At 49.4% G+C, this 22,080-nt stretch overlaps 6 protein-coding genes across 6 annotated transcripts; 3 read left to right on the forward strand and 3 right to left on the reverse strand.

The window, feature by feature from the left end:
• Window positions 1-1,828: 1,828 nt before the first annotated feature.
• On the reverse strand, window positions 1,829-2,488 carry PFICI_02337 (uncharacterized protein; the record flags this gene model as incomplete). The annotated part of the gene is made up of 1 exon (XM_007830918.1): window positions 1,829-2,488. The coding sequence occupies one exon, from the start codon at window positions 2,486-2,488 to the stop codon at window positions 1,829-1,831; it is 660 nt and encodes a 219-aa protein (XP_007829109.1).
• A 3,885-nt stretch (window positions 2,489-6,373) lies between these two features.
• On the reverse strand, window positions 6,374-6,790 carry PFICI_02338 (Cytochrome c oxidase assembly protein cox-16; the record flags this gene model as incomplete). Its single annotated transcript, XM_007830919.1, has 2 exons — window positions 6,374-6,454; window positions 6,524-6,790. The coding sequence occupies 2 exons, from the start codon at window positions 6,788-6,790 to the stop codon at window positions 6,374-6,376; spliced, it is 348 nt and encodes a 115-aa protein (XP_007829110.1).
• A 538-nt stretch (window positions 6,791-7,328) lies between these two features.
• Window positions 7,329-15,319, forward strand: PFICI_02339 (uncharacterized protein; the record flags this gene model as incomplete). Its single annotated transcript, XM_007830920.1, has 12 exons — window positions 7,329-7,941; window positions 7,994-8,646; window positions 8,699-8,982; window positions 9,032-9,439; window positions 9,501-9,665; window positions 9,719-9,815; window positions 9,868-10,344; window positions 10,396-10,644; window positions 10,708-11,964; window positions 12,017-12,494; window positions 12,552-13,035; window positions 13,087-15,319. 12 exons carry the CDS (start codon window positions 7,329-7,331, stop codon window positions 15,317-15,319), a joined length of 7,398 nt encoding a protein of 2,465 aa, XP_007829111.1.
• A 328-nt stretch (window positions 15,320-15,647) lies between these two features.
• On the forward strand, window positions 15,648-16,590 carry PFICI_02340 (uncharacterized protein; the record flags this gene model as incomplete). Its single annotated transcript, XM_007830921.1, has 4 exons — window positions 15,648-15,689; window positions 15,784-15,940; window positions 16,086-16,262; window positions 16,352-16,590. 4 exons carry the CDS (start codon window positions 15,648-15,650, stop codon window positions 16,588-16,590), a joined length of 615 nt encoding a protein of 204 aa, XP_007829112.1.
• A 384-nt stretch (window positions 16,591-16,974) lies between these two features.
• Window positions 16,975-18,458, reverse strand: PFICI_02341 (uncharacterized protein; the record flags this gene model as incomplete). The annotated part of the gene is made up of 5 exons (XM_007830922.1): window positions 16,975-17,392; window positions 17,446-17,541; window positions 17,611-17,990; window positions 18,067-18,194; window positions 18,263-18,458. The coding sequence occupies 5 exons, from the start codon at window positions 18,456-18,458 to the stop codon at window positions 16,975-16,977; spliced, it is 1,218 nt and encodes a 405-aa protein (XP_007829113.1).
• A 1,481-nt stretch (window positions 18,459-19,939) lies between these two features.
• PFICI_02342 (uncharacterized protein) lies at window positions 19,940-21,717 on the forward strand (the record flags this gene model as incomplete). Its single annotated transcript, XM_007830923.1, has 5 exons — window positions 19,940-20,038; window positions 20,106-20,219; window positions 20,302-20,416; window positions 20,472-20,736; window positions 20,793-21,717. The coding sequence occupies 5 exons, from the start codon at window positions 19,940-19,942 to the stop codon at window positions 21,715-21,717; spliced, it is 1,518 nt and encodes a 505-aa protein (XP_007829114.1).
• Window positions 21,718-22,080: the final 363 nt, after the last annotated feature.

Below are 22,080 nucleotides of genomic sequence, written 5' to 3' on the forward strand. Positions count from 1 at the left end.
TCTGTGCGGCAGGAAATAGCGAGCGCCCGTCCAAGGCATGTGTGGACTGATTTACGAAAGCTAAGGAGATGGCTTAATTCTCCGAATATTTCCTGAGAGCGGAAAAAATGGGAAAGAGGAATATAGTTTTTTTCATGACTACTGCGATTTCTTGAGTCGGTCATTGTCTGGAGGCCTAGATGTTTTTTCTCCCCCTGGCATAATGGCATGTCGAGACAGATTTGTAAGTTTATAGGCGCAAAGTCTGAAGTCCAGACTGCTACGTTTCAGATAACAGGGCCAAAGTCTATTGAGTATTGTTGTTATTCTCCGACGCACCCTCTTTATCTTGATGGCCCCAAAGTGTAAGAAATAAAGTGTTGGACCATGCATCTATGGGGTGGCCCGTTGATGGGTGCGTGTGTGGTGACCCCCAACGCTGCTGCCCTTTGTCAGCTCGTAGGGAGGGCGCCGGCGTGCTTTTAGGTTTAGATGGGTTTGCGTAGCCTGGGAGATTCTCGTGCGTAGCAAAGAGAAACCAGCTAAGGTAAGGATGCCGTAGCAGCAGAGACAGCGCGAAACCCAAGAGCAATGACTGGCATTAGCAGCAAACCTTGGTCATAAAATACGCCCTGTGGTATCCCGTGTAGCCGGGAACCTCTCGATCTTGTTCTGTGCCAAACGGGCTCCCGAGACAACGGCTGGTGTCTTGGGTTGAGTGCCTCTTCAGAATGTCTCTCGATACAGGGGAGTTGGTGGCGACGACAGATCCAAAACAACGGCCATCTTGGAATTGACTTTGAGCAAGCCGGCCCCTACCTACATTGCACACGTTTGAAGATGAGAAGGTTTCAATCTGAAGAAGAGTGGCCCTGCACAGAAGTCACGTATAGAAGAAGTATGTTAGCGAGCCAATAAGTTCCCATCCCAGCTTTCAATTATGGAGAAGTCGAAACACGATTTTTTCTCTCTTTGGTTTTGGGTTTTACAAGTTGCAACTCTCCCGTGTAGATCACCATGATGGGAAAGCCTTTTGATTGATTGAGCTGTTGCTGGTCTGCTATCGACGATTGTGGCTTGCTGTGCTTGATTGGCTCTCGCATCTCGACCAAGGATTTTGTTGCTGGGCTTGGCGCCGATCTCCTAGCATCCAGGCTCACGGAATTGGGGATTTTAATTGATTGATTGCTTTCTAAGCTGGTTGTCTAAAAGCCGGGCAACCGGGCAGTAGCAAGCTGAATTTGAGTTGCTAAGGAAAGAAAGCCGAGAACCGCACGGACATGGGGTTAATTACATCACCACTTTCGGACTTTCGACCCCCTGGCCTTGTCACGATTCACACACAGCTGACAGGTTTATTGGATTTTTTACTTCCTTGCTCTTTTGGGGTCCCATGCTAGTCGCTTTCGTCTGATGTAATTCTTAGCTGTCGTTTGCTATTATGGTCCATTACTTCCCGGCTTTCTGGAAGCGCTTGTAATTGGGATTGAATCATACACGATGAATGTGGACCAGGAAGAGACGAAATTTTTGTGTGTAGCTCAATAGTGAACATTGTATTATGATTGAAGTTATTGTGTGCAAAAAAAAGCAAATTGGTATCTTTTTCCCCCATACGCCGCCCAGCTCTGTTGGGGATTTCCCTCGAGTATAGAAAAATTGCCGTGTAGAGATCATGGCGATCGTCATTGGAAATGCAGTAAACCCTTTAGTCCCAGCCAAATTTTGATGTTTTTGTCTTTGCAGACATGTCCCGCTTTCTTTCCTCCCATGATTTCCCGTTTCAGAAAACGTATGCATCGTGAGTTTGACAAAAGAAAAATGATAAGATGTTGGTACAGAATCTTCCTTAATGGGAAAATTCAAAAGGGTTGACTTCAAAGTGCTGCGACTCGTCCTCGACCGCCTCGGCGTCCATGCCAAAGACGATGCCGCGGCGTTTCCATTCGCCACGCTTGACGAATTCGTCGAGGGGCCCAGTGAATTGTTTCTGTGGCCTCCTTTGGCTGACGGTAGATGATGACGATGTAGTTCGTGGCATGGCCCGTCTGGTCACGTCCTCTTCGTCGGACGAGTTGTCCATGGCTGAAGGCACTGTTTGCCAGTCCTTGAGTGGCCATTGAGATTGTTGGTCGTAGATGTAAGACCTCCTCCGATCGTCGCTGTTGAAGTAGTAGTCCAGTGGCGAGTCTAGGTCGTCATAGCTGGAGCAGACTTGTTGGTGTTGTTGATGTTGTAGTTGTGATTGTTCTGCACTCTGGCGCCTCTCCTCGTCGTACTCCTCATCGATGACGGGAGACGTGTTGAGTGAGAGTGGTGGGTGTAATGATAGTGGGTCATATGTGTGTAATTTGTGACCGTGAGATGTGGTCGACGAAGACGTCGAGGCGGTACTGGTGGTGCTCATACTTCTGGTGTGCTTTGGATAACCATGCTCGTTGATAATGACAGTAATGGGTTTTTCTCTCAGACTGAGCTTCGACTTCTTTTGAAAGAGTACAGGCGCCATGATATCGTCGGTGGAAAAGACTGCACACGGCAGTCGGATGGAGCGAGAGTAGAAATATTTGTAGTATAAGTAATCTTATGAGGCTTGCTCGTAAAAGTGGAGGTCGTGGGCGGGCCAAGGCCAAGGTCTTCCTGGTTCAGAGATGAGGGCTGTGGGATCTTAAAAAGAAAAGTCTTTCTTTCAGTCGCCGAGTGACTGGGAACACCAAGGAAGAAAAAGGTTGCAGGGACAGCTGGGATTAATATCTATATCGACCGGGGGGTTTAGATCACCGTCCCTGAAGATCCCCAAAGAAGCAAAGTTCACACACACATACATCCAGTATCACATAAGACATCAGCATGTGAGACCTGGTGCCTTGCAGGATTTCGCTTTCGCACTTGCGTAGCCCCAAAGCTTATTGCGGCCGTCGGAAGAGAGCAAAAAAGAATGGCAACATTTGTAAGAGGGCACCTATGTGCTCGATTGCACCTGATTTCACGGCAGATATCCGATCACCCCACGAACGCTTGCGTCACGCTTGTTCAGCAAGACATAATTGCAGTAAACCAACCCTTGCCGGCCGTAAAGGAAAAAAAAACATGGGCGTCGTCCTTAGTGAACGACGAACATGTCGCCGTCTTTTCCACCAGCAACGACTTATTTTAGTGTCAAGTATGAACCGCTAAGCCCGGGTAGATGGTGTGTGGAGTGGGAACTGGGCATCAAAGTGGGCTGGCTTCTTTTTTTGCTCGGTGTTCAGCAAATTCCCATTTCTTCCGCCGCAGCGAGAAATCTCACGAACAGGAGCCAACAGCTACCAGGGGGTGGGACGCCCTATTCATCAACTAGCCCGCCAAACCCGCCAGGCACCAAGCTTTGACTCTCGGTCCTTGGCTCATGATTGGGCCACAAGTATTTTTTACTCTGTTGCCTCGGAGAGGGGCGGAGGGTGTGAAGGTGGACTCGGCTTTCGTTATACGAAATGGTGGTCAGGTTCACCCCTGGCCATTGGGGAGCCCGACCAAGCTCAGCAATGGGCGGTGCCTGGCCCCGAGCCCCGGTACGTTACGTCCGCGATACAAGGTAGCGGGAAAATGCATCGCGGGATCAGGATTTCAGGGCAAGAGGGTGTCTTTGGGTGTCGAACAAGCAAGTAGGCAAGCTAGACTTGACGTATCTGGTGTAACGCTGTGATGTGAACGAGAGGCGAAAAAACACTGAAAAAACTATGTATGATGATAGCATAAACATGGTGATCTCGCAGATCCGGGAAGGACGGGGGGTGCAGATCAGCTTCTCTATTCCGTACAGGGCCCTTACCTTCAGCTGAACGAGGCAATGCAGAGGGCTGATGAAACAACAGTCCCCGCGTTCTAGCAGCAGATAGACCAACCAGCTACATTGGACGACCCAAAATCGCGGCCGTCGAAACAAGCATAATATCATCATCATCATCACACGTCGACATTCTATATGGCAGATGGTTTGGTTCTGTAGATACACAGAACAATCAGGGCTAAACACAGGGGCACAACGTCCTGCCGTCAGCATGTAGTATTCTCAAAATAGTAGTGACGGCAGACACGTCCCAAAACTGGGACGCGTTTAATGAGATTTTAATGCCGACTGCCAGGCCTACGCCACGTGTGCTGAACCGAAATCCTACACTCTCCAGCTTTGCTGCACTGCTGACCCTGCTTGCTTGCTTGCTTGCCTGTGCCTCTTGTGCCTGCTTTCCCGACAATCTGGGTTGGCAGGGGGGTTATGACTGACCCTTGCTGGCTAAGCCCTGCTGTGTTGTCACGATCCTTGAAGGAATTGCCTATTGCGGACGTCGGATTCGACATCACGAGGCCAATAAAGGGTTTCTTTTTTCTTCCGCACTCGTCGGGGTCGCGATTCAGCCCATTGTGAATTCATTCACGGCGCCCGAGCTGAATGCCGACAGCGACAGCGACAGCCCAGCCCAGTTCCAGGGTACCTAATAAACTATTCATTCAAGGGACAGGCAATTGCCGACTGGGTCCTCAATTCCATTTGAGCTGGAGCCGCATTATTACTACTATAGTCATAACTTTTATTTTTTCCACCCCTGGGATCCGCATTGCTAGCAAATTTTGGAGGAGTAGGTAATTCCGAAGCTTTGACTGGCTCACTAACATTTGCTCCGGCAAAAACCTCGAAAACGAAATCAGTGTTTTTTTTTTTCTTCGCACCAAATGGGTCTCTGCATCCGCTCTGGCCGATGAGAACTGGAGATGCCGAGAGCTGGAGATGATCAGCTCGTCTGAATCTAGTATTATGCCACGTGAGGGAGACTTCACATTTAGGGACGAGACCTCGTTCTATTGGCATGTGGCAAGCCTCCTTCACGATCCTTATCATATGCAGCTGGATAATGCATTGGACCAGGACACAAACACAGCTGTGGCTCAATCCTTTTCGACGGTCTCCTTGATAAGCGAGGAGCTGCATGATTTAGCGAATTGCGGAAGCAAGCTCAAAGTTTACACTACGTGACAAGATGTCTCTGATGCTACGGAAACTAACAGGAAAAAATTCTTCCTTGTGAACAGTGCTTGCTAAGTTGTTGCCTCCCCCACTCATTACTCAACCAGTGTCAAGCCAGTAAAACCCACTGCTCAAAGGCTGAACTCTAAACTAGACCTCGCTGGGCCATGTTCACAACTCTGGCGCCGGCAGATGTGACCGGGTCCTCCGCACGGCGGTCACCGGCGACGACGAGCCCTATCTGATTGTTTCCTGTGCATATATGCCAATGCAGAGAGATGGAGTTCAGAGTCTAGACAGACAATTAAATTGTAGTACATGTGAATGCTTGGCAATTCGCCCGGATATGTTTGCTAGATACCTACACAGCCAAATCTTATTGGCTTGTGGTACGAGCGCTCAGAGAGCTGATCCCAAGACTCGATCAAGTCCAGACAATACTGTTGAACGGCCAACGGAGTTTCAAATCGAGACAGGCTGGAGATTACAAAGACGACGGAAAATAAGAGTCAGCCGCGTGCTCCGTAACATTTACTGGCGGGATTCGGGAATGCCCAACGGGCCCTAAAAAGTTCCAACTAGGACACCCTGACATATTGGAAGTCATCCTACCCTTGACTTCGGCTTTGAAAGAAACACCCAGACGACCCTCGCTCATGTTGACAGATGTTATTAGATGCTTTGCTTGGAAAATTTCTGCCTATTGGGATCGTACTGTGGCTCGAGCGGTAATATCCACAGGACTAATGAGTTGGACGGGATTGTAGCTGTTGGAGCCTCATCGGATAAATAATCCTACAGTACTTTTCTGGGCGCCAAGTGTCAACATCAAACCAGCAATTTGTCTCTGGGCAGACGTCGGCTGAACTCTCTGCTTTTGGGCCTCCTTGTCGTGACTTCGAGGCTTGCCATATGGTTCCGTGCGTCGGCAGACAGAACTCGAGCATGATCCACGACTTTTTCAAATCCGCCAATCTCTCCCAACAATATACTATCGGACATGAGTTGTCTTCTGCACGTCCCTGCAACCCCTTTAGTAGCGGCTCTTCCCGCATCAAAACAAAGCCCAGATAATAGAGTAAGGACCCTCATGAATTTCGGTAGGGCTGCATTGTAGATTTCTCCTAATGCTGGGTTCTGATATTCGGCCCTGCCGCTTAAATGATCTCAAATGCCATCAACATGGTCACCACGGTTCGTGTTTCAGGACAGCGGGTAGAGTTGAGAAGACTATTAAGCTGGTGCACGCTGATGCCCACAGCCCGCTGGCAAAGACTTGTTCTTTAAGGGGTCTCGCTCGAAGTAGAGTCCGCAGGAATGGCACGAAGCAGCATATCGATCAATGTAATTCGGTATAAAACGAGTGTGTTCCTGATCGGGGACGGAGTCAGATCATAGCCTGCCGTCGTTTTCTCCTGGCAGTCGCTCGACGCGCTTCTGTTCCCAGTCGTCGAGGTCTTTTGCGGCAAGTCTCTGAAAAGACGTCAAGGTCAGTATTGTCGCGTGGCACAGCCGTGACGATGGCAAGGTATTGTAACTTACATAGTACTCATCCTTCATGTTGACCTTGCGGCCGCCCTTTCCAACACCCAGTTCTTCCTCGTGTGTCATTTGTCTGACTCGGCGATCGTGTTTCTCGTACCGGACGGCGGCGGCGGGAGTGAGGACAAAAGAACCGGCGACAATTACGGACATGAAAGGCAGACCAAACAGTAGAAAAGGGTGTTTGGCCATGGCAGCGCGATACTTGGCTGCAAATGTGCCAGCGTCGGCCGCGCCACGGAATTTTTTGCTCTGAAATACTGCCATGGTAGCTTCTCGTCGCGAATGTGAGGGCTTAAATGTCAATATGGTGATGGCGCGACAGGAATAACGTAGGAGTAAGGGTCCAACCGGGCTGAATTGTTATGGTCGCAAAGGTAGATGCAGTAGAAAGTTATGACGGCGACGTCGAGGTTCGTGACATCAGCTGTTTAGAGCTCGTACCATTTGACTTTTGGAGCTGTTTGTTTCGTTATCGCTGGTATCAGTTGATAACTGGGCGCTGTGGTTACGTTACGCTACCAGTGGGCTGACGGGTTAGCGAGGTTCTCCGGGCTGCATGCGCTATGCTGGTGCCTGGGAAGCTCCAGGGCTCCCACTGCCGAGTGCTAGACCCTGCTAAAAATTAATTGGCCGTCATGTGACTACGCGAGACCAGCATGTCGGCCAGGCGCGTAGATTGGCAGCAAACGCGATCTAAAGCCAGAAACACATCAAATGTTGCATGAGGTACCTGCTTGATCGGCTCAAGCAGCTTTGCTTCCAACCAACTTGCTAAAGAAGGAGATGCTCCTCAATCGCAACGATGGCACCAACTTCTCATGGAAGAAGCCTGGCCCATGATCGGGACGGCCTCACCAATGGCTCGCTCATCCAAGTACCTCCACCATCAACCCTTGCAGCGCAGCTAGTCGAGAACATAACGGCACCACCGAGATCATCGCGGCCCGATGAGACTGCAGAGCTCAAGAGATGCTTCGGAATTATCGAGAAGGTCAAGAATCAGCCTGCTCTGCTCACAACACCTGCGCAACGTATTGAACATAATCATATGCTCATCTACGTTTATGTCCGAGTGGTCCTCGAAAGCCTACGTTGGGATGACCCGTTTGCCGACGTAACCCACTTGAGCTCTGAGGCTTTGAGAGCCATCAACTTCTTGCGCATGACAATCAAAGAAACACCAAATGTGCTTCTCACCACTCCAGAAGAGCAACAATTTCTTTTTCGTGGGCAATCGCCACTCTGGCTATGGATTTTGCCCAAAGTGCTGAAGGTCTTGGGTCGTGACAAGTGCCCTGATTTGACCAAAGCCATTAAAGATCTGCTACAAGATGTCTTCTTGGTCATTTGCCATACTGGCTCGCTATGGCCGCTTCTTCCTCCATATCTAAAATACATACAAGACTGTATCAAGTGTAAGTGATTTCTTGATGAATTTTATTTGCTTTACAAACTAATTGCCTTCAGCTACTCTGGATTGCCTCACAGATATTCGTCCCTTGTCGTCGAAACATGACGTTGCCATCAGTCTACGGCTACCACCCGACACCGTTCTTGCATCAGTGTCCCATGATGATAAGCTGGAGTCCCTTCAACAACACTGTACCTTCGATGTCACTTCGTCGTCCCATGGCATCAGGCATGCTTTCAGCCTACTTGCAACTTTGACACAGCATATGAGATCGAGCCAAGGATTACAAAATCTGATGTCTCCTATAGACTATACCCCTTGGCTCGTGGACACATACTTTGCGCTTCACCGACTTCAAAGCAAATGGCCTAGTACACGATTCAATCATTTATCTTCTTCATTGCAAGCCATCCTTGGTTTGGCGAAGACAATTCAAGCATCAGTGACGAGTAATCCAGATTCACAACATAAATTTGTCTCCTTTCTCGTCTATCTAATCATGGAATTGGTGGATTATTCTGAAAATTTGCTCCGGACCGAGCAAGATTTCACTGCCGAAAAAGAGCTACTTTGTTCATCGCTTCTTACTCTGACAGGGCTAGCCAACGTCAGCAAACCAGTTGCCAATTTTGTCTCTTTGCAACTGGTACATAGGCTTGAAAGACTGGCAACTGAGGGTGAACTGATGTCCCCTGAGACCGACTTATGGGTAAGCATGGCACTTTCATAAATGTTGTGAGATTACTGACTTTGAGTCGGAGAAATGTTACGAATTGCTGCGACGTGCCTCCTCTGGATCGCTATCGGCAACCCAGACCCAAGCTGGAGCTGTTACACGTTTCGAGAGTAGCAGCTTGTGCCGTCAGTTTGAAAGCCTCAAGATCCTGCTACCCACTACCCTTTTCAACTTTTCGGATCGTGTTCGAAACAAGCGTAGAAAGGTCGAAGCGACACCGAAAGCCTTGGTTCAGATTCTTAAGGTTCTCTATCGGATCCTAGACACGGAGTACAGCGATGCTCATGGTGACCTTGCTACACTCGTCAAGTATGTTGCTTTCTCGATCGAAGGAATACTCCATATTAACAATAAGCAGGACAAAGTTCACCGACATTGGTGAGAAAGATCAATGTACACTGCTTGATCTTTTGGGTCACGCTTGCTGTGCAACATTCGACGGTTTTGCGATCAAATCCCTGCTTGGTAAGAAGGGCTCATCCACTTTCCAATGTCGCACTTGTAGTCACAACACAATGCCACAAGAAAAGCCGAGCTGCTGCGAACCTGGTGCGCGATCCAGCATTCTTGCAGCGTTCAGGGCCGTAGTAGATATGCCAGACTTCAACGTATTGCGTCGACCTCGAGTTGCTGCTATGACAACCTTGAGACGTCTTGTGACGCATTCACCAGATTCTGACTTTTTGGACCTGGAAACATCGACCATTGGACTTTGGTGCATGAAATCTCTTTCGAGTTCGAATCGAGAGCTCCGCATCGCTTCATGGTATGTAGCGGGGCGAAATCCGTTTTCTGCTCAGTACGATTATACTAAAGAGTATCGACAGCCGAACATTGCCAGCCTTTTTAAACAACTGGATGAGCAATAGTTCCAATGATGGTGTAGTACAACAAAATCGTGCATTTGCACTTCAAGCTCTGAGCTCCATCTCAGACCAGGCGTTGCCTCATCTTGCTGAAACATGCATCATGGCATGGTCTCATGTTGGACGGTGAGAAAATCCTGTTTCTGGCATCAGATTCCACCGTGCTAACAAGTTTTTAGTATGGTTAGCGATGATCAACTCAATCTCGTTCTCGTCAAATTGGTCGACTATCTGAGTCGTGAGAATGCAATCATATCTGCGGCAGCTTTTGATGAGGTACGTTAAGCAAGGAAATAAGGATCCCAGCTACTAAAAGCTCGATTTCTAGATTCTCAACTTGGCTCGATCTCGCACAGTCTCCCCACGAGAGCTATTTCAACCCTACTGGAAGAACATCGCTTTTTCAGCAGTCAAGGATTTGGACTCGCAACCAAAGTTGACACGCTTACTTGCCGAACTGCTCGAAATCACCGTGCCAGACTTGCTATTGATGATACAGAGAGAGGCACTCCCTTGGCTGGTACTCAAGGGAAAATCAGGGGCCATCCAACAGATTGCAGACGCTCGCGCCGAAAAAGCGTCATGGCAGCCATGCTTGGACAAGAACAATCTTGGGCCTATTGTCGCCCTTCTCCTAATCCAGAATGTGCCTGACGTGGAAGCGCATGCAATGACCCTCCTACGGCATATTTCACCTCACTTTGAAGGATTCGGTCTAGGCGATTTGATCCTTGTAGAGCCAGTACTAATATGCCTTGAACTTTTGAAAGCAGCTGGCGAGGCAGAGGAGGAGCGAAAACCTCATGTAAGTTGCCAGACTTGCCGTGGGTCTCCTTTATTAACAAGTGAATTATAGATTCGCCAGGCACTCGATTTGATGGTCAATCTTTATTACAAGGCGAATGGGGATCTTAAGCAGAAGAAATCCAACACTACTGGTCTATTTCTTCTCGATCAGGTGCTTGGTTTGGTTTCCAATCTGACTGAAATATTCAACATATTCCCCGATTCCCTCTCCATCATGGAGGAACGGCAACGTTCTATCAGAGCCATGGAGGAGCTTCTTCGCATCGGAAAGAAGAATATTCGAATGGCCCGTCCGCAAGTGAGTTATAGAAAGACAAAATCCGTGTTCAAATCGGTAAACCTTTATCTGACTTGGTGACAGATCTCTTCATGCATATTGTCATGTATGCCAGATGACAAATTACGTGCGTCTGCATTTTCTTGCTGGACAGCCATGATCCTCTATCTTGGCGCCGATGATGTCGAAAGTCTGATCGAAACCACCTTCTTCATCATCGGTCACTACTGGACCGCGTTTGACGAGACGAGTCACGAACGGGCTAGAAAGCTACTGGAGTATATGCTTGAGAAGCACTCTATACTATTGGAAGAGATGATCAGCAAGCTTCCTTCCTTTGGCCATATCAGCGCCTTGGCTCGGGTAGAAAAGAATCTAAACGCGCTGCGGAAACCCGTTGATAACAGAACGGCTTTCAATCTACTCGCCGAAAGGATTGGGCATGAAAACTCTGGAGTAGTTCTGCAAGCCTTGAGAGAGCTTACTTCATATTTGCAGATACAACAGGGATATCTCCAAGCCTCAGCTGTGAGTGAACAACCCGACTCTGTTGTATCGACATTGGCCCGCGCCCTGCTTGACTGCTCATCGAAGTTTGCCACGGATGGGGACGAGATCAGTCGGCTGTGTAACCAGAGCCTGGGTCTTCTTGGTTGTCTTGACCCCAATCGTGTGGAAACAGTGAGGGACGAACGTCAGATTACTGTTGAACACAACTTTACCAAGGCTACCGAGGTCAATAACTTCATCATGACCCTCCTGGAAGATGTGATGGTCAAGTCGTTCCTCTCAGCCACCGATGGCAACTTTCAGGGTCTTGTATCTTATGCAATGCAAGAATTGTTAAATAGGATCGATATGTCTGCTGCTATTCATATGCATCAACATCCAGTCCGGGGAGATGCAAGGCAAGCTGAAGCTGATGATCTCTACCGATTGTGGACTTCCATGTCAGAGGGGGCCCGAGAGGTCTTGGTGCCATTTCTAAGCTCAAGGTACAAGTTACAAGCAATCACCACGGCAAATGCGGAATACCCAATCTTCCGCCCCGGCAGGACTTATGGCTCCTGGATGCGCATTTTCACTCTTGACCTGCTTCGGAGGCCGCAAAGCACGTTTACGGAATACATCTTTGAGCCAATCTGTCGTGTCATCAAACTCAAAGACCTCTCGATCGCCGAGTTCATGTTTCCGTTCCTGGTACTCCATGTCATCACGGGCGATGAAAGCACCGATGACGTGAAAAAGAGTATTCTGCAAGAGCTGCTTAACGTATTGCAAAATGAGCCTCCGAAAGAGGCCTCATATAGCGAAAAAGAGGACAAAAAGCTATACTATGAGGTGAACGACCACCAACCCTGCTGTACTGAAAAATTATGCTTACCAAATCTAGGCCGTTTTTCGAGTCCTCGACTATGCCATGCGGTGGCTCCAGATCAAGCGAAGCCGGCAAAACCAAACACCCCAGGATGATCTTTGGATCAAAAGAGTCCAAACGATTCTCAATGCCATCCCGGCCGAATTGATTTCTCAGCGAGCTGTTGATTGTAAATCCTTTTCACGAGCCTTGTTTCATCTTGAACAACATATTCGCGAAGTCGATCAAGAGAAGAAAACAAGTAGTGAAGACCGGGAGCGCCTTTTGTTGCGTTTACAGGATATATACGCTCAGATTGATGAGCCCGATGGCCTGGAGGGCATTTCAGCTCATCTACATGTGCTTGATATTAACCAGCAGATATTGAGCCACCGTAAGGCTGGACGATGGACCGAGGCACAGACCTGGTATGAGGTCAAGCTGGCTGAAGACCCCGACAACGTTGATATACAGACTGAACTTCTCACCTGCCTGAAAGAGTCTGGCCAACACGGTTCGTCCTATTTCCTTTTTCGTTCTGCTAGACTTTGAGTGACTAACGTTTGAAAAGATGTATTATTGAACTATGTTGAAGGTATTGAGAAACACACTGCGGTGAACACGATCAGTCAAATAGTTCCTTACGCCGTGGAGGCATCTTGGGCCACGGGCAGATGGGAGACCATGCGCAAGTTCATCGCCAAGTATCAAGGTGACTCCACGGAGAACTTTAACGTGTCCGTCGCTCAAGCGCTCAGTCATCTTGAGAAAGGCTCAACACAAGCGTTCATCGAGCAGATGACAATGATGCGCGATAGAGTGAGCTCTTCAATGACCTCCACGGCTACCTCATCCCTCCATGCTTGCCACGATGCTCTACTCAAGTGTCATGTGCTCACAGACCTTGAGCTCATCGCCGGTGTCAACAATGATGGTAGCCAACATCCACAGGAAGTGATAAAAACGCTTGACCGGCGCCTGGAGGTGCTTGGCTCATATGTTAATGACAAGCAGTACATTCTATGCATCAGGCGTGCAGCTATGGAACTGTCTCGGTAAGTCAACAGATAGTCTTCCTCTCATATCTCGAATACTAATCAGCGTAGATCACGATTCAGTAGTCTAGACATTTCCTCCATGTGGTTGACCAGTGCGAGACTCGCTCGCAAATCGAATTCGCTGCACCAGTCTTTCAATGCTGTCCTTCACGCATCGCAGCTTGGAGATAACAATTCGACGATCGAGAACGCACGGATATTGTGGAAACAAGGTCATAACAGACAGGCCATTCAGACGCTGCAGAGTGCAATCAATAGCAGCGTCTTCTCGAGCAAGAGTTTCGCAACAGATGGGGATTCGTCGGAGAGAAATCCCGAATCGCAACAAAACATGACCATAGCCAGGGCGCAGCTACTCCTGGCGAAATGGTTGGACAGTGCTGGCCAGACACATGCAAGCGCTCTGCGCCAGCGGTACCAGAATGTTCCCAAAAACTATAGTCAATGGGAGAAGGGACACTACTACCTCGGAAGGCACTACAAGAAAGTTCTCGAGTCTGAAAAGGCACTGAGTCCAGACATGCAGAGCGATGAGTATCTATCTGGTGAAACCGTCAGGCTCGTCATTGAGAACTACATCCGGTCGCTCAACTACGGCACGAAGTACCTCTACCAGACTCTACCAAGGATATTGACTCTCTGGCTGGAGTTTGGAGCTCAGTTGGAAAAGGCGCCCGAGGGCAAGGTCTCCTTCTCACGAGAGCTTCATCATCGAAGAAAGACCCAACTAGATTCACTCCACGTGTACTTGCTCAAGTATCTGCAACGACTTCCTGCATATATTTTCTATACAGCTCTTCCGCAAATGGTTGCGCGCATTGCGCATCCAAACGAGCATGTCTTCAAAGTTTTGGAGCAATTCATCCTCAAAGTCATCGAAGCCCACCCCCGACAGGCGCTGTGGAGCTTGTTTGCAATCATGACATCAAGGCAGTCGGGAACCGAGCGCCGATTACGTGGCCAGCAGATATTAACAAAGCTGCGCGGAATATCGAAGCCAGTAGATGGAGGTACCGGTGATCTCAAGTCGTTGCTACGAAAAGGCGAAAAGTTGGCGAATCAACTCCTGCTGGCATGCAATAATGGCGACTTTCAAAGCAACCGAACCACACATGCCAGTATCACCCGAGACCTTAACTTCAACCACAACTGCTGTCCCTGCCCGCTCGTCGTTCCTGTCGAGGCCTGTCTGACAGCAACCCTCCCAACACTGACAGACAACGTCAAGAAACACAAGGCATTTTCTCGCGATGTAATCACAATTGACAGTTTCTTGGACGATGTTCTTGTCCTGGGATCACTTGCGAAGCCCCGAAGACTGACCGCCCGTGGTTCGGACGGAAAGCTCTATATGCTGCTCATCAAGCCCAAAGACGACCTCAGAACAGACCAGCGTTTGATGGAGTTCAATAGCATGATCAACCGTTCACTCAAACGAGATGCAGAATCCAGCCGTAGGCAACTGTATATCAAGACATATGCAGTGACGCCATTGAACGAAGAGTGCGGAATCATTGAATGGATCGACGGGCTCAAGACACTTCGCGATATTCTCCTCAACATCTACCGATCTCGCGGGATTGTTCCCAACTACAACTCTCTTGCCCAGATGATGAAGGATGCGACCATGAGCGACAAAAACACAAAAATATTTACGGATTCAGTATTGGGAATGTTCCCTCCCGTCCTGCCGTTTTGGTTCATTTCGCAATTTCCCAACTCATCGGCATGGTTTGCGGCACGTTTGAGATATACTCGTTCATGTGCGGTCATGTCCATGGTAGGAACAATCCTTGGTTTGGGAGATCGTCACGGCGAAAATGTACTTCTCGAAGAAGGCAATGGTGGTGTCTTTCACGTCGACTTCAATTGTCTGTTTGACAAGGGCCTCACGTTTGCGCAGCCGGAACGAGTTCCGTTTCGCCTGACCCACAACATGGTGGCGGCCATGGGAGCGCATGGCTACGAGGGACCTTTTAGAAAGTGCTCCGAGCTAACATTGAGCATCCTCCGCCAACAAGAGGAGACATTGATGACCATTCTCGAGGCGTTCATCTACGACCCCACGCTCGATCTGCAAAAGGACAAGAAACGCAAACACGAGATCGTCAAAATGAACCCACCGGCCGTAGTAGAGAATATCAAGAGGAAGGTGAGAGGTCTGCTGCCTAACGAAAGCATCCCACTCAGTGTAGAGGGCCAGGTTGAGGAGCTTGTCAAGCAGGCGGTACACCCACGGAACCTTGCAGCCATGTATATCGGATGGTGTCCATTTTTGTAGTGGTTTATGATAAACATGATCTCTTCTTCTCCCCCCAGATGTCTCAACAATTGTTGTACTATATGATACCTATATAACCAAATGATTTGAAACCCCTCCAAAGCCCAGAAGCCCCCCAATACTGTACGTCATAGCGCTAACAGACGGGGGCTTCCCCGCTGGTCAATCTGCCCCACACCGCGAACCATGAATGCTGGACTGGACTCTGGAGGTTATCTTTGTTTTTGGAGATATTTAGTCGTCGACCTCGTGCACGCCACAGAGAATAGGATTTTCAAAGTTTTGGCAGCGAACATCTGTGTCACTTGCAATCTCAAGGGCAAGAATCATGTCCCTTGAAGACGCCAAGGTGACTTTGACAGCACCACTGGTCAGTTTGTGCCCCCTTCGGACGAGACGACCTGAAACATTGGTCGACTTTGCGGCGACAATTACTGATGCGCGCAACTTTTTTTTTTCCCTAGTCCAATGATGAGTCCAAATGGATCAAGCTGCTTAGTATAGAGTACAAGGACCCTACTGGCAAGTCGAGGACCTGGGAGAGCGCCGAGCGGCTCACGCGGCCCAAGGGCGGTGAAATTGATGGCGTGGGCATCTTTGCCGTCCTGGAAAAGGAGACTGGTGAGTTTGCATGTCGGTGTAATAGGAACATATGTATCGAGCACTCTAGTGTCTTCATGATTCCAACCCCCAGTCGCCCGCCACGCCGTCCACAAAAGCATTGTGTTAAGCGCGGCTAATAATTTGGATGGTCGTCCCTTTGCAGGTCCCGAGATCATATTACAGAAGCAATACCGTCCACCCATTGACAAGGTCACCATTGAGGTTCCGGCCGGCCTGATTGACGAGGGCGAGACGGCCGAGGAGGCGGCGGTGCGCGAGTTGCGGGAGGAGACGGGCTATGTCGGCACGGCGAGCATGACGACTCCCGTCATGTTCAATGGTGAGTGTGATCTCTCACTGCTCTGATTCAATTCGCACCACAACATGTACTGGGCATGGAGGACTAAGACATCTGCATGCTGTCGCTAGACCCCGGGTTTTGCAACACGAATCTACGCATGATTCACGTGACCATCGACATGAGCCGGCCAGAGAACCAGAATCTCAAGCCGGAGCTCGAGGACAGCGAGTTCATCGAGGTCTTTACGGTGAAGCTGACCGACTTGTATGCCGAGTGTGAGAAGCTGGAAGCCCAAGGGTACGCCATTGATGCTAGAGTGGGCACTTTGGCCGAGGGGATCGAGGTTGCAAAGAAGTTTAAGCTGTGAGGGGTCCAATGCAGTATGATCTGATCCTGTCGGCAAATTGGGAAGTAGTTTTGTGAAAGAAAGTTTCGGAAATTCCGCGGAAGCGTCCGATGAGTTGGTCGCGTTTATCGCTTACAGAATCAGTAGAGGTCGGAAGAGACTGTAGAAAGGAGGATTAGAAACGTAACCACATCACCCTTCCTAAGGTATGACGATTAGATGCAGGTGGTGAAAAGACGCATGTCAAGAAGCACGATGTGATGTGGTAAGAACTGAGGAGTCACCTCCATGAATATGATATGATACTCGACAGAGTCAGTGTCGTATTATTGCATTTTAGGTCTGCTATAACAGCCAATGATGCAAGCATATTGGACTCGGAAGTCACCGTATCGGCCCTTGCCCTCAAGGCCTTTTGTTTGGCTCGTAGGTTACTTGCACCGTGACTGTCTTTGATATCGGTTTCAATATCGGATCGTCGCTTTCATAGCCCGCATTTTGATCTCCATTCGACGATTGCGAGTCCGTTCCGCCGCGAATGTTTGTTACATGGTGGTGTTCATCCGGTCGCAAACTATGCCTCCCGTCATTATCATCGCACTCGTCGACGCGTGTGTGCATCAACGTGTCCAATTGGTATTTCGCGCCCTTGGGTTGCAGAGGACCGCTTCCGAATGTCCGTATGCCGGGTCGCTCCAGTCCTTTTGACGAGGATTTGGCACCTGAACTCCTTTCGCCAATGATGGAGGGTGCAATGTGGTGGAAGAATCGCCGCAGGGTCGGGAGGCAGCAGCACATGATGAGGAGATTTGATTCTATGCAACTGTAATTATCTTAGTTATCATCTTCTCGCCCTGTATGACATAAATGACTTACATCCAGAGTGTGCCTTTCGTCAAGGCGTAGGTTTGGTCTTGGTCCGTGAGACTTGGTAATAATATCACCAGCCGGACAATCGATGTGACGAGGGTACTAATCACATTTATTCATTAGTACACCCAGAGCTTCCACGGCGAATGGTTGCTGATCAAAAGAACGTACATGGATCCGATGGCAAACAAGAACAGAACAATTATTTTCTGTCGCGTAGGCATGTTCAAGCCAACAATGACTGGAACCGGGAGAGCGAGGAGAATGACATCAGTAAACACCCCAATCCCAGCTGTAGCGACGTATATCGCAGGCCTGTGAAGGCATTGTGCTATTTGTGCCAGTTGCGGGTCCCAACTGGCCGCTATCGGTTTGCAGGCAAACACGAGGCTGAAAAAGATGGCCATTGACGAGCCCACGCAGAGAAACATGGTGATCCAGACGAATATCTGATACGTCTTGAATGGAGACAACCGCCGGTAGAAGAGACAGAGGGTAGCCTTGGCCGATGCGACTGTAAAGGTGTAGACCAAGGGTGCTGCGAAGATGACCTAGTGGTTGTGTGACGTTTTAGTTTCGGTGACTTGTTTGGAAGCGCGAATAGAGGCTCTTTCCAAAGATACATACACGACTAAAATACTGATACCTCTCCAAGGGCATCTCGTAGGCGTGAACGCCTACGGCCTTGACTACGTATAGTCGCAGCAATTCCGCTTGTGTGCCTACTGAAGTTGCCCAGGCGAAGAGCACGGTGGCTGGCAGGTGCATCGTCAGTAGCTGACCCAACTGACGTGGACTGGAGGGGCATGATTTGCTCACTCACCATCCTCAATCTGGAACTTCTTCAGGAGAAATATTTTTGTATAAAGACGCTGGCAAAGAAAGGCAAAAGCAAGAATATTCTCTACAATGATGACGGAGACTATTTCTGTTTTCCCGATTTGCGGTGGATTGGCAAAATTCACCACATAGCCGTCTGGCGGCGCCATGATGACTTCTACGCCATCGACGGTCACCATCGTGTCTGTGGATTGGCGGTGTCCTTTCGATTCCTAATTGTGCGACAAGCGTTATGCTCAAAATTGATCGAATTTAAGGCGACTACTCATTTTTCTTTTTCTTGGGAATCGGTGAGTTTAGTAATGAATAGCTCGAGCTAGACGTTAGGTTGCCGTCGCTCTATGAATCTCAAAGAAGAACTTGGCAATGCCATCTTACTTGTTGGATCGCCATGTTATGCAGCAGAAGCACCCCTTCCTCTCAAGAATATGAATAAGCATGCACTCCTTGGAATTTTCCAAAGTCACGATAGCAGTAGTTCTTGATTTGACAGGGGCACCTAGGACCCCCCCGAATAGAGTTCGTCCTCGTAATAACGACACTACCCTAGCAGACTGGGAATCATACATATATATTCCAGTGTTACATGTTAGAAAGCCAATAGCAAGAAACAATTTCCTTTACAATGGACAGGGCAAAGGCGGAAGGCCTCCCGGCGCGTTATGCCAACCAGGGGACTGTCAGGGTATGGGCGGAAGCTTGAGTAGCCGCATACCGGGTACCCATCAGCCATCGCCGGGGAAGTTTCCGATGCTACTATCGTATGGATCTGGGCAAATAAACCGCTGTGGGTCGGAGTTTATCGTCCAGAGAGGAACGAACCGCCGGAACATCCCCACTGCTTAGAGTTTGGTATATTCCCACAGAGGCTTTTTACCCATTATTACAACAGTATGTGATTCAAAATTCCATCCAAGCCGAAACACTCTTGAGTGCTGTCAGATAGATCTAGTTCATGGCACGTTTTAATTCCAGTGCAATAACAAGATATGATATGTTCTGGCCGCGCGTATGACCGCCAAGCAATATAGTGCTGAAATTGTGGTGGAAAAGACCAGGGTCTTCATCCCCGCACAGCGAATAGTCGTTCCCCCGAGTCCCCGAAGCCCTGTCATTCACCGCTATGAGCTCCATACAGCGACCATCCTTCCCATATCCAGACCCTGAAAAATGGACTCTTGTTCACGGATTTGATCCCTCCAAACCCACAACGTTCCGCTGCCTGGCTGCTGCATACCTTGTACCTACTGCAGGTATCCACTACCGAACGACACTGTCGAGAACGTGGCAATGGTGTGCTGCATCAACCAACAGTTTGCATGCAGGAAAAAAAGAGAGGAACCTGGCTTCCGATAATCTGGGAATATTCTTGGCAAATTGCCCGATTCAACCTCGGTCTGTGACCATCTCAATTTATTCCCTTTCGCGGAGCCTCTTTCTGGTGGCAAAATATCGGCATCATGATATGTCCCGCCAGACCTACCCAGGTATTATTCCGCATGTAGAAAAGGCATCTTCACCCCGTGCCCCGGCCGGTGCATAAGAATTTCAGTCTGTTTGCGTTTCAAACCCTTTCGTGTGATCCCTGATTATAGGATTCAAGTCAGTCGCCTGAACAACGGCTCTCGCTTTTGGTTCTCTCCCTACATTTCAAATGAGAATGCAAAATCCTCTCACGCCTGCGGTTGCAGCCGCTGCGGCGCTGCTCCCGACCCAAAGTATGGCAGCCTGTGGAACCAATGGCACAACATCGTCCTGCGTAAGCCCGCGTAGTTCTAGTCATCAGGTCTGAGCGCCGACGGCCTTGCTAACACGGACGGTTGTAGTGCCAAGTCTTGGAAAGCGCCGGTATCTCTATCATCTATCCCGGATCCGAGTTGTATGAGAACCGTACGGAGTCATACTGGTCCCTTACGTCTCAGTTGACGCCTTGGTGCATTGTAAGTCATTTCATCCTCGCCACTGCCTTCTTCAACCAGTGTCTGTTTCAAATCGAAGTTGTGAAAATTAACATTTGCCCAGGCCCAACCCAAGACGGCTGAGGAAGTCTCCACTGCGGTTGTTACTCTAGTTGAGAATACATCATGTGAATTTGCTGTTCGAAGTGGCGGGCATTTCATCTGGCCGGCGAATAATAGTAAGTGCATTATTATAATTGAACATATGACCCCAGGCCTAACGGTATAAAACAGTCGAGGAGGGCGTCACTATCGACTTGGGTTTCATGAATGCTACCACATATGATGAGGAGACCCAGATAGCGTCCGTCTTACCTGGATCGAGATGGCGCGGCGTCTACGAGGCACTGGATCCATACAATGCCACCGTGCCCGGCGGTCGTGCTGCTTCAGTCGGCGTTGCGGGTTTCTTGACGGGTGGAGGCAACTCGTTCTACTCGGCGCGCAAGGGATTCGCTTGTGACAATGTTGTCAACTTTGAGGTTGTGTTGGCCAGCGGGTAAGTCCTTTGTTATCTCATGACGACCAAAACGGCTCGAGTCTAACTTGAAATAGCGAGATCATCAACGCCAATGCCACGGACAACTCTGACCTCTTTCAGTCGCTCAAGGGAGGTCAGTCCAACTTTGGCATCGTGACTCGCTTCGATATGCAGGCTTTCGACGCCCCTTTGCTGTGGGGAGGTGTCGTGCAATACAACAAGACGACAGGGCCACAACACATTGACGCCTATGTCGACTGGACCAACAATGTCCAGAACGACCCGAACGGCTCAGCCATTGTCTTTTGGTCATACCAGCCGACGCTGAAGGACATCATCATCATCACGTCGTACGTGGACACGGCCGGAAATGTCGCTCCCGCTGCGTTTGACGAGTTTCTAGCGATCCCTGGTAATCTGTCCAGCACGATGAGAACTGCCAGTCACCTGGAGCTCACCAACGAGCTCGAGCAACCCACCGGATACCGCGACATTTGGTGGACGGGCACAATCAAGAACGACAAGCGCGTGTACGAGCGCGTCATTGAGCTGCACGAGGAGCTCTGCGACTTCATGGCCGCCCAGTCGCCCGACGGGGACTTTGTGACGCAGGCCATGTTCCAGTCGATCCCGACCATTTTCTCGCAGCACAGCGAGGAGCGAGGCGGCAACGTGCTGGGTCTGGACCGCGAGACCGAGCCCGTCGTCATGCTGCTCTTCACCCTGGCCGTCAATGGCGTCGAGCAGCAGACCGTGGCGCAGGAGCAGATGCGCAAGTTTGGCGAGGCCGTCATGGACTATGCCAGCAGCATCGATGCCGCTGCCGAGTGGGAGTACATCAACTATTCTTACGACTACATGGACCCGCTGGCCACGTACGGCGCTGAGAATATCGCCAAGATCCAGGCTGCAGCTGCCAAGTATGACCCCTCGGGTGTCTTTCAGACTCGTGCCCCCGGAGGTTACAAGATTACCAAGTCTCAGGGCACAGTGGCATGAAGATAGCTACCTAACCTTGCATGTATATTAGTACATGACTTAAGTTCTGACCTAGACAGTTGTATATACCGCTAAAAGTAATAATACTCAAACCACCAGAAAGCACACAAAATCAATCATGGACTCGTGTTATTTCGGTCTTAGCAAGTCGTTATGTGAACTCGACTTTGACATCGTTCTGACCATACACCAGGTGAAGTCAAAGTTTGACCCACGTGCCATGTCAAAACAACAACACTTTGCAACGGACACATTTCATGATGCTTGCGCAGTATGATGCGGCATGCCACTCAGTACTAGAGAAGTGTATATAAGCACCAACTCACATCGGCTCAGACGATGGACGGGTTGTTCTTCCTCCTG

The sequence above is a fragment of the Pestalotiopsis fici genome, assembly GCF_000516985.1.
Source record: "Pestalotiopsis fici W106-1 unplaced genomic scaffold PFICI_Scf_2, whole genome shotgun sequence".
In the NCBI taxonomy this organism is placed as follows: Eukaryota; Fungi; Ascomycota; class Sordariomycetes; order Amphisphaeriales; family Sporocadaceae; genus Pestalotiopsis; species Pestalotiopsis fici.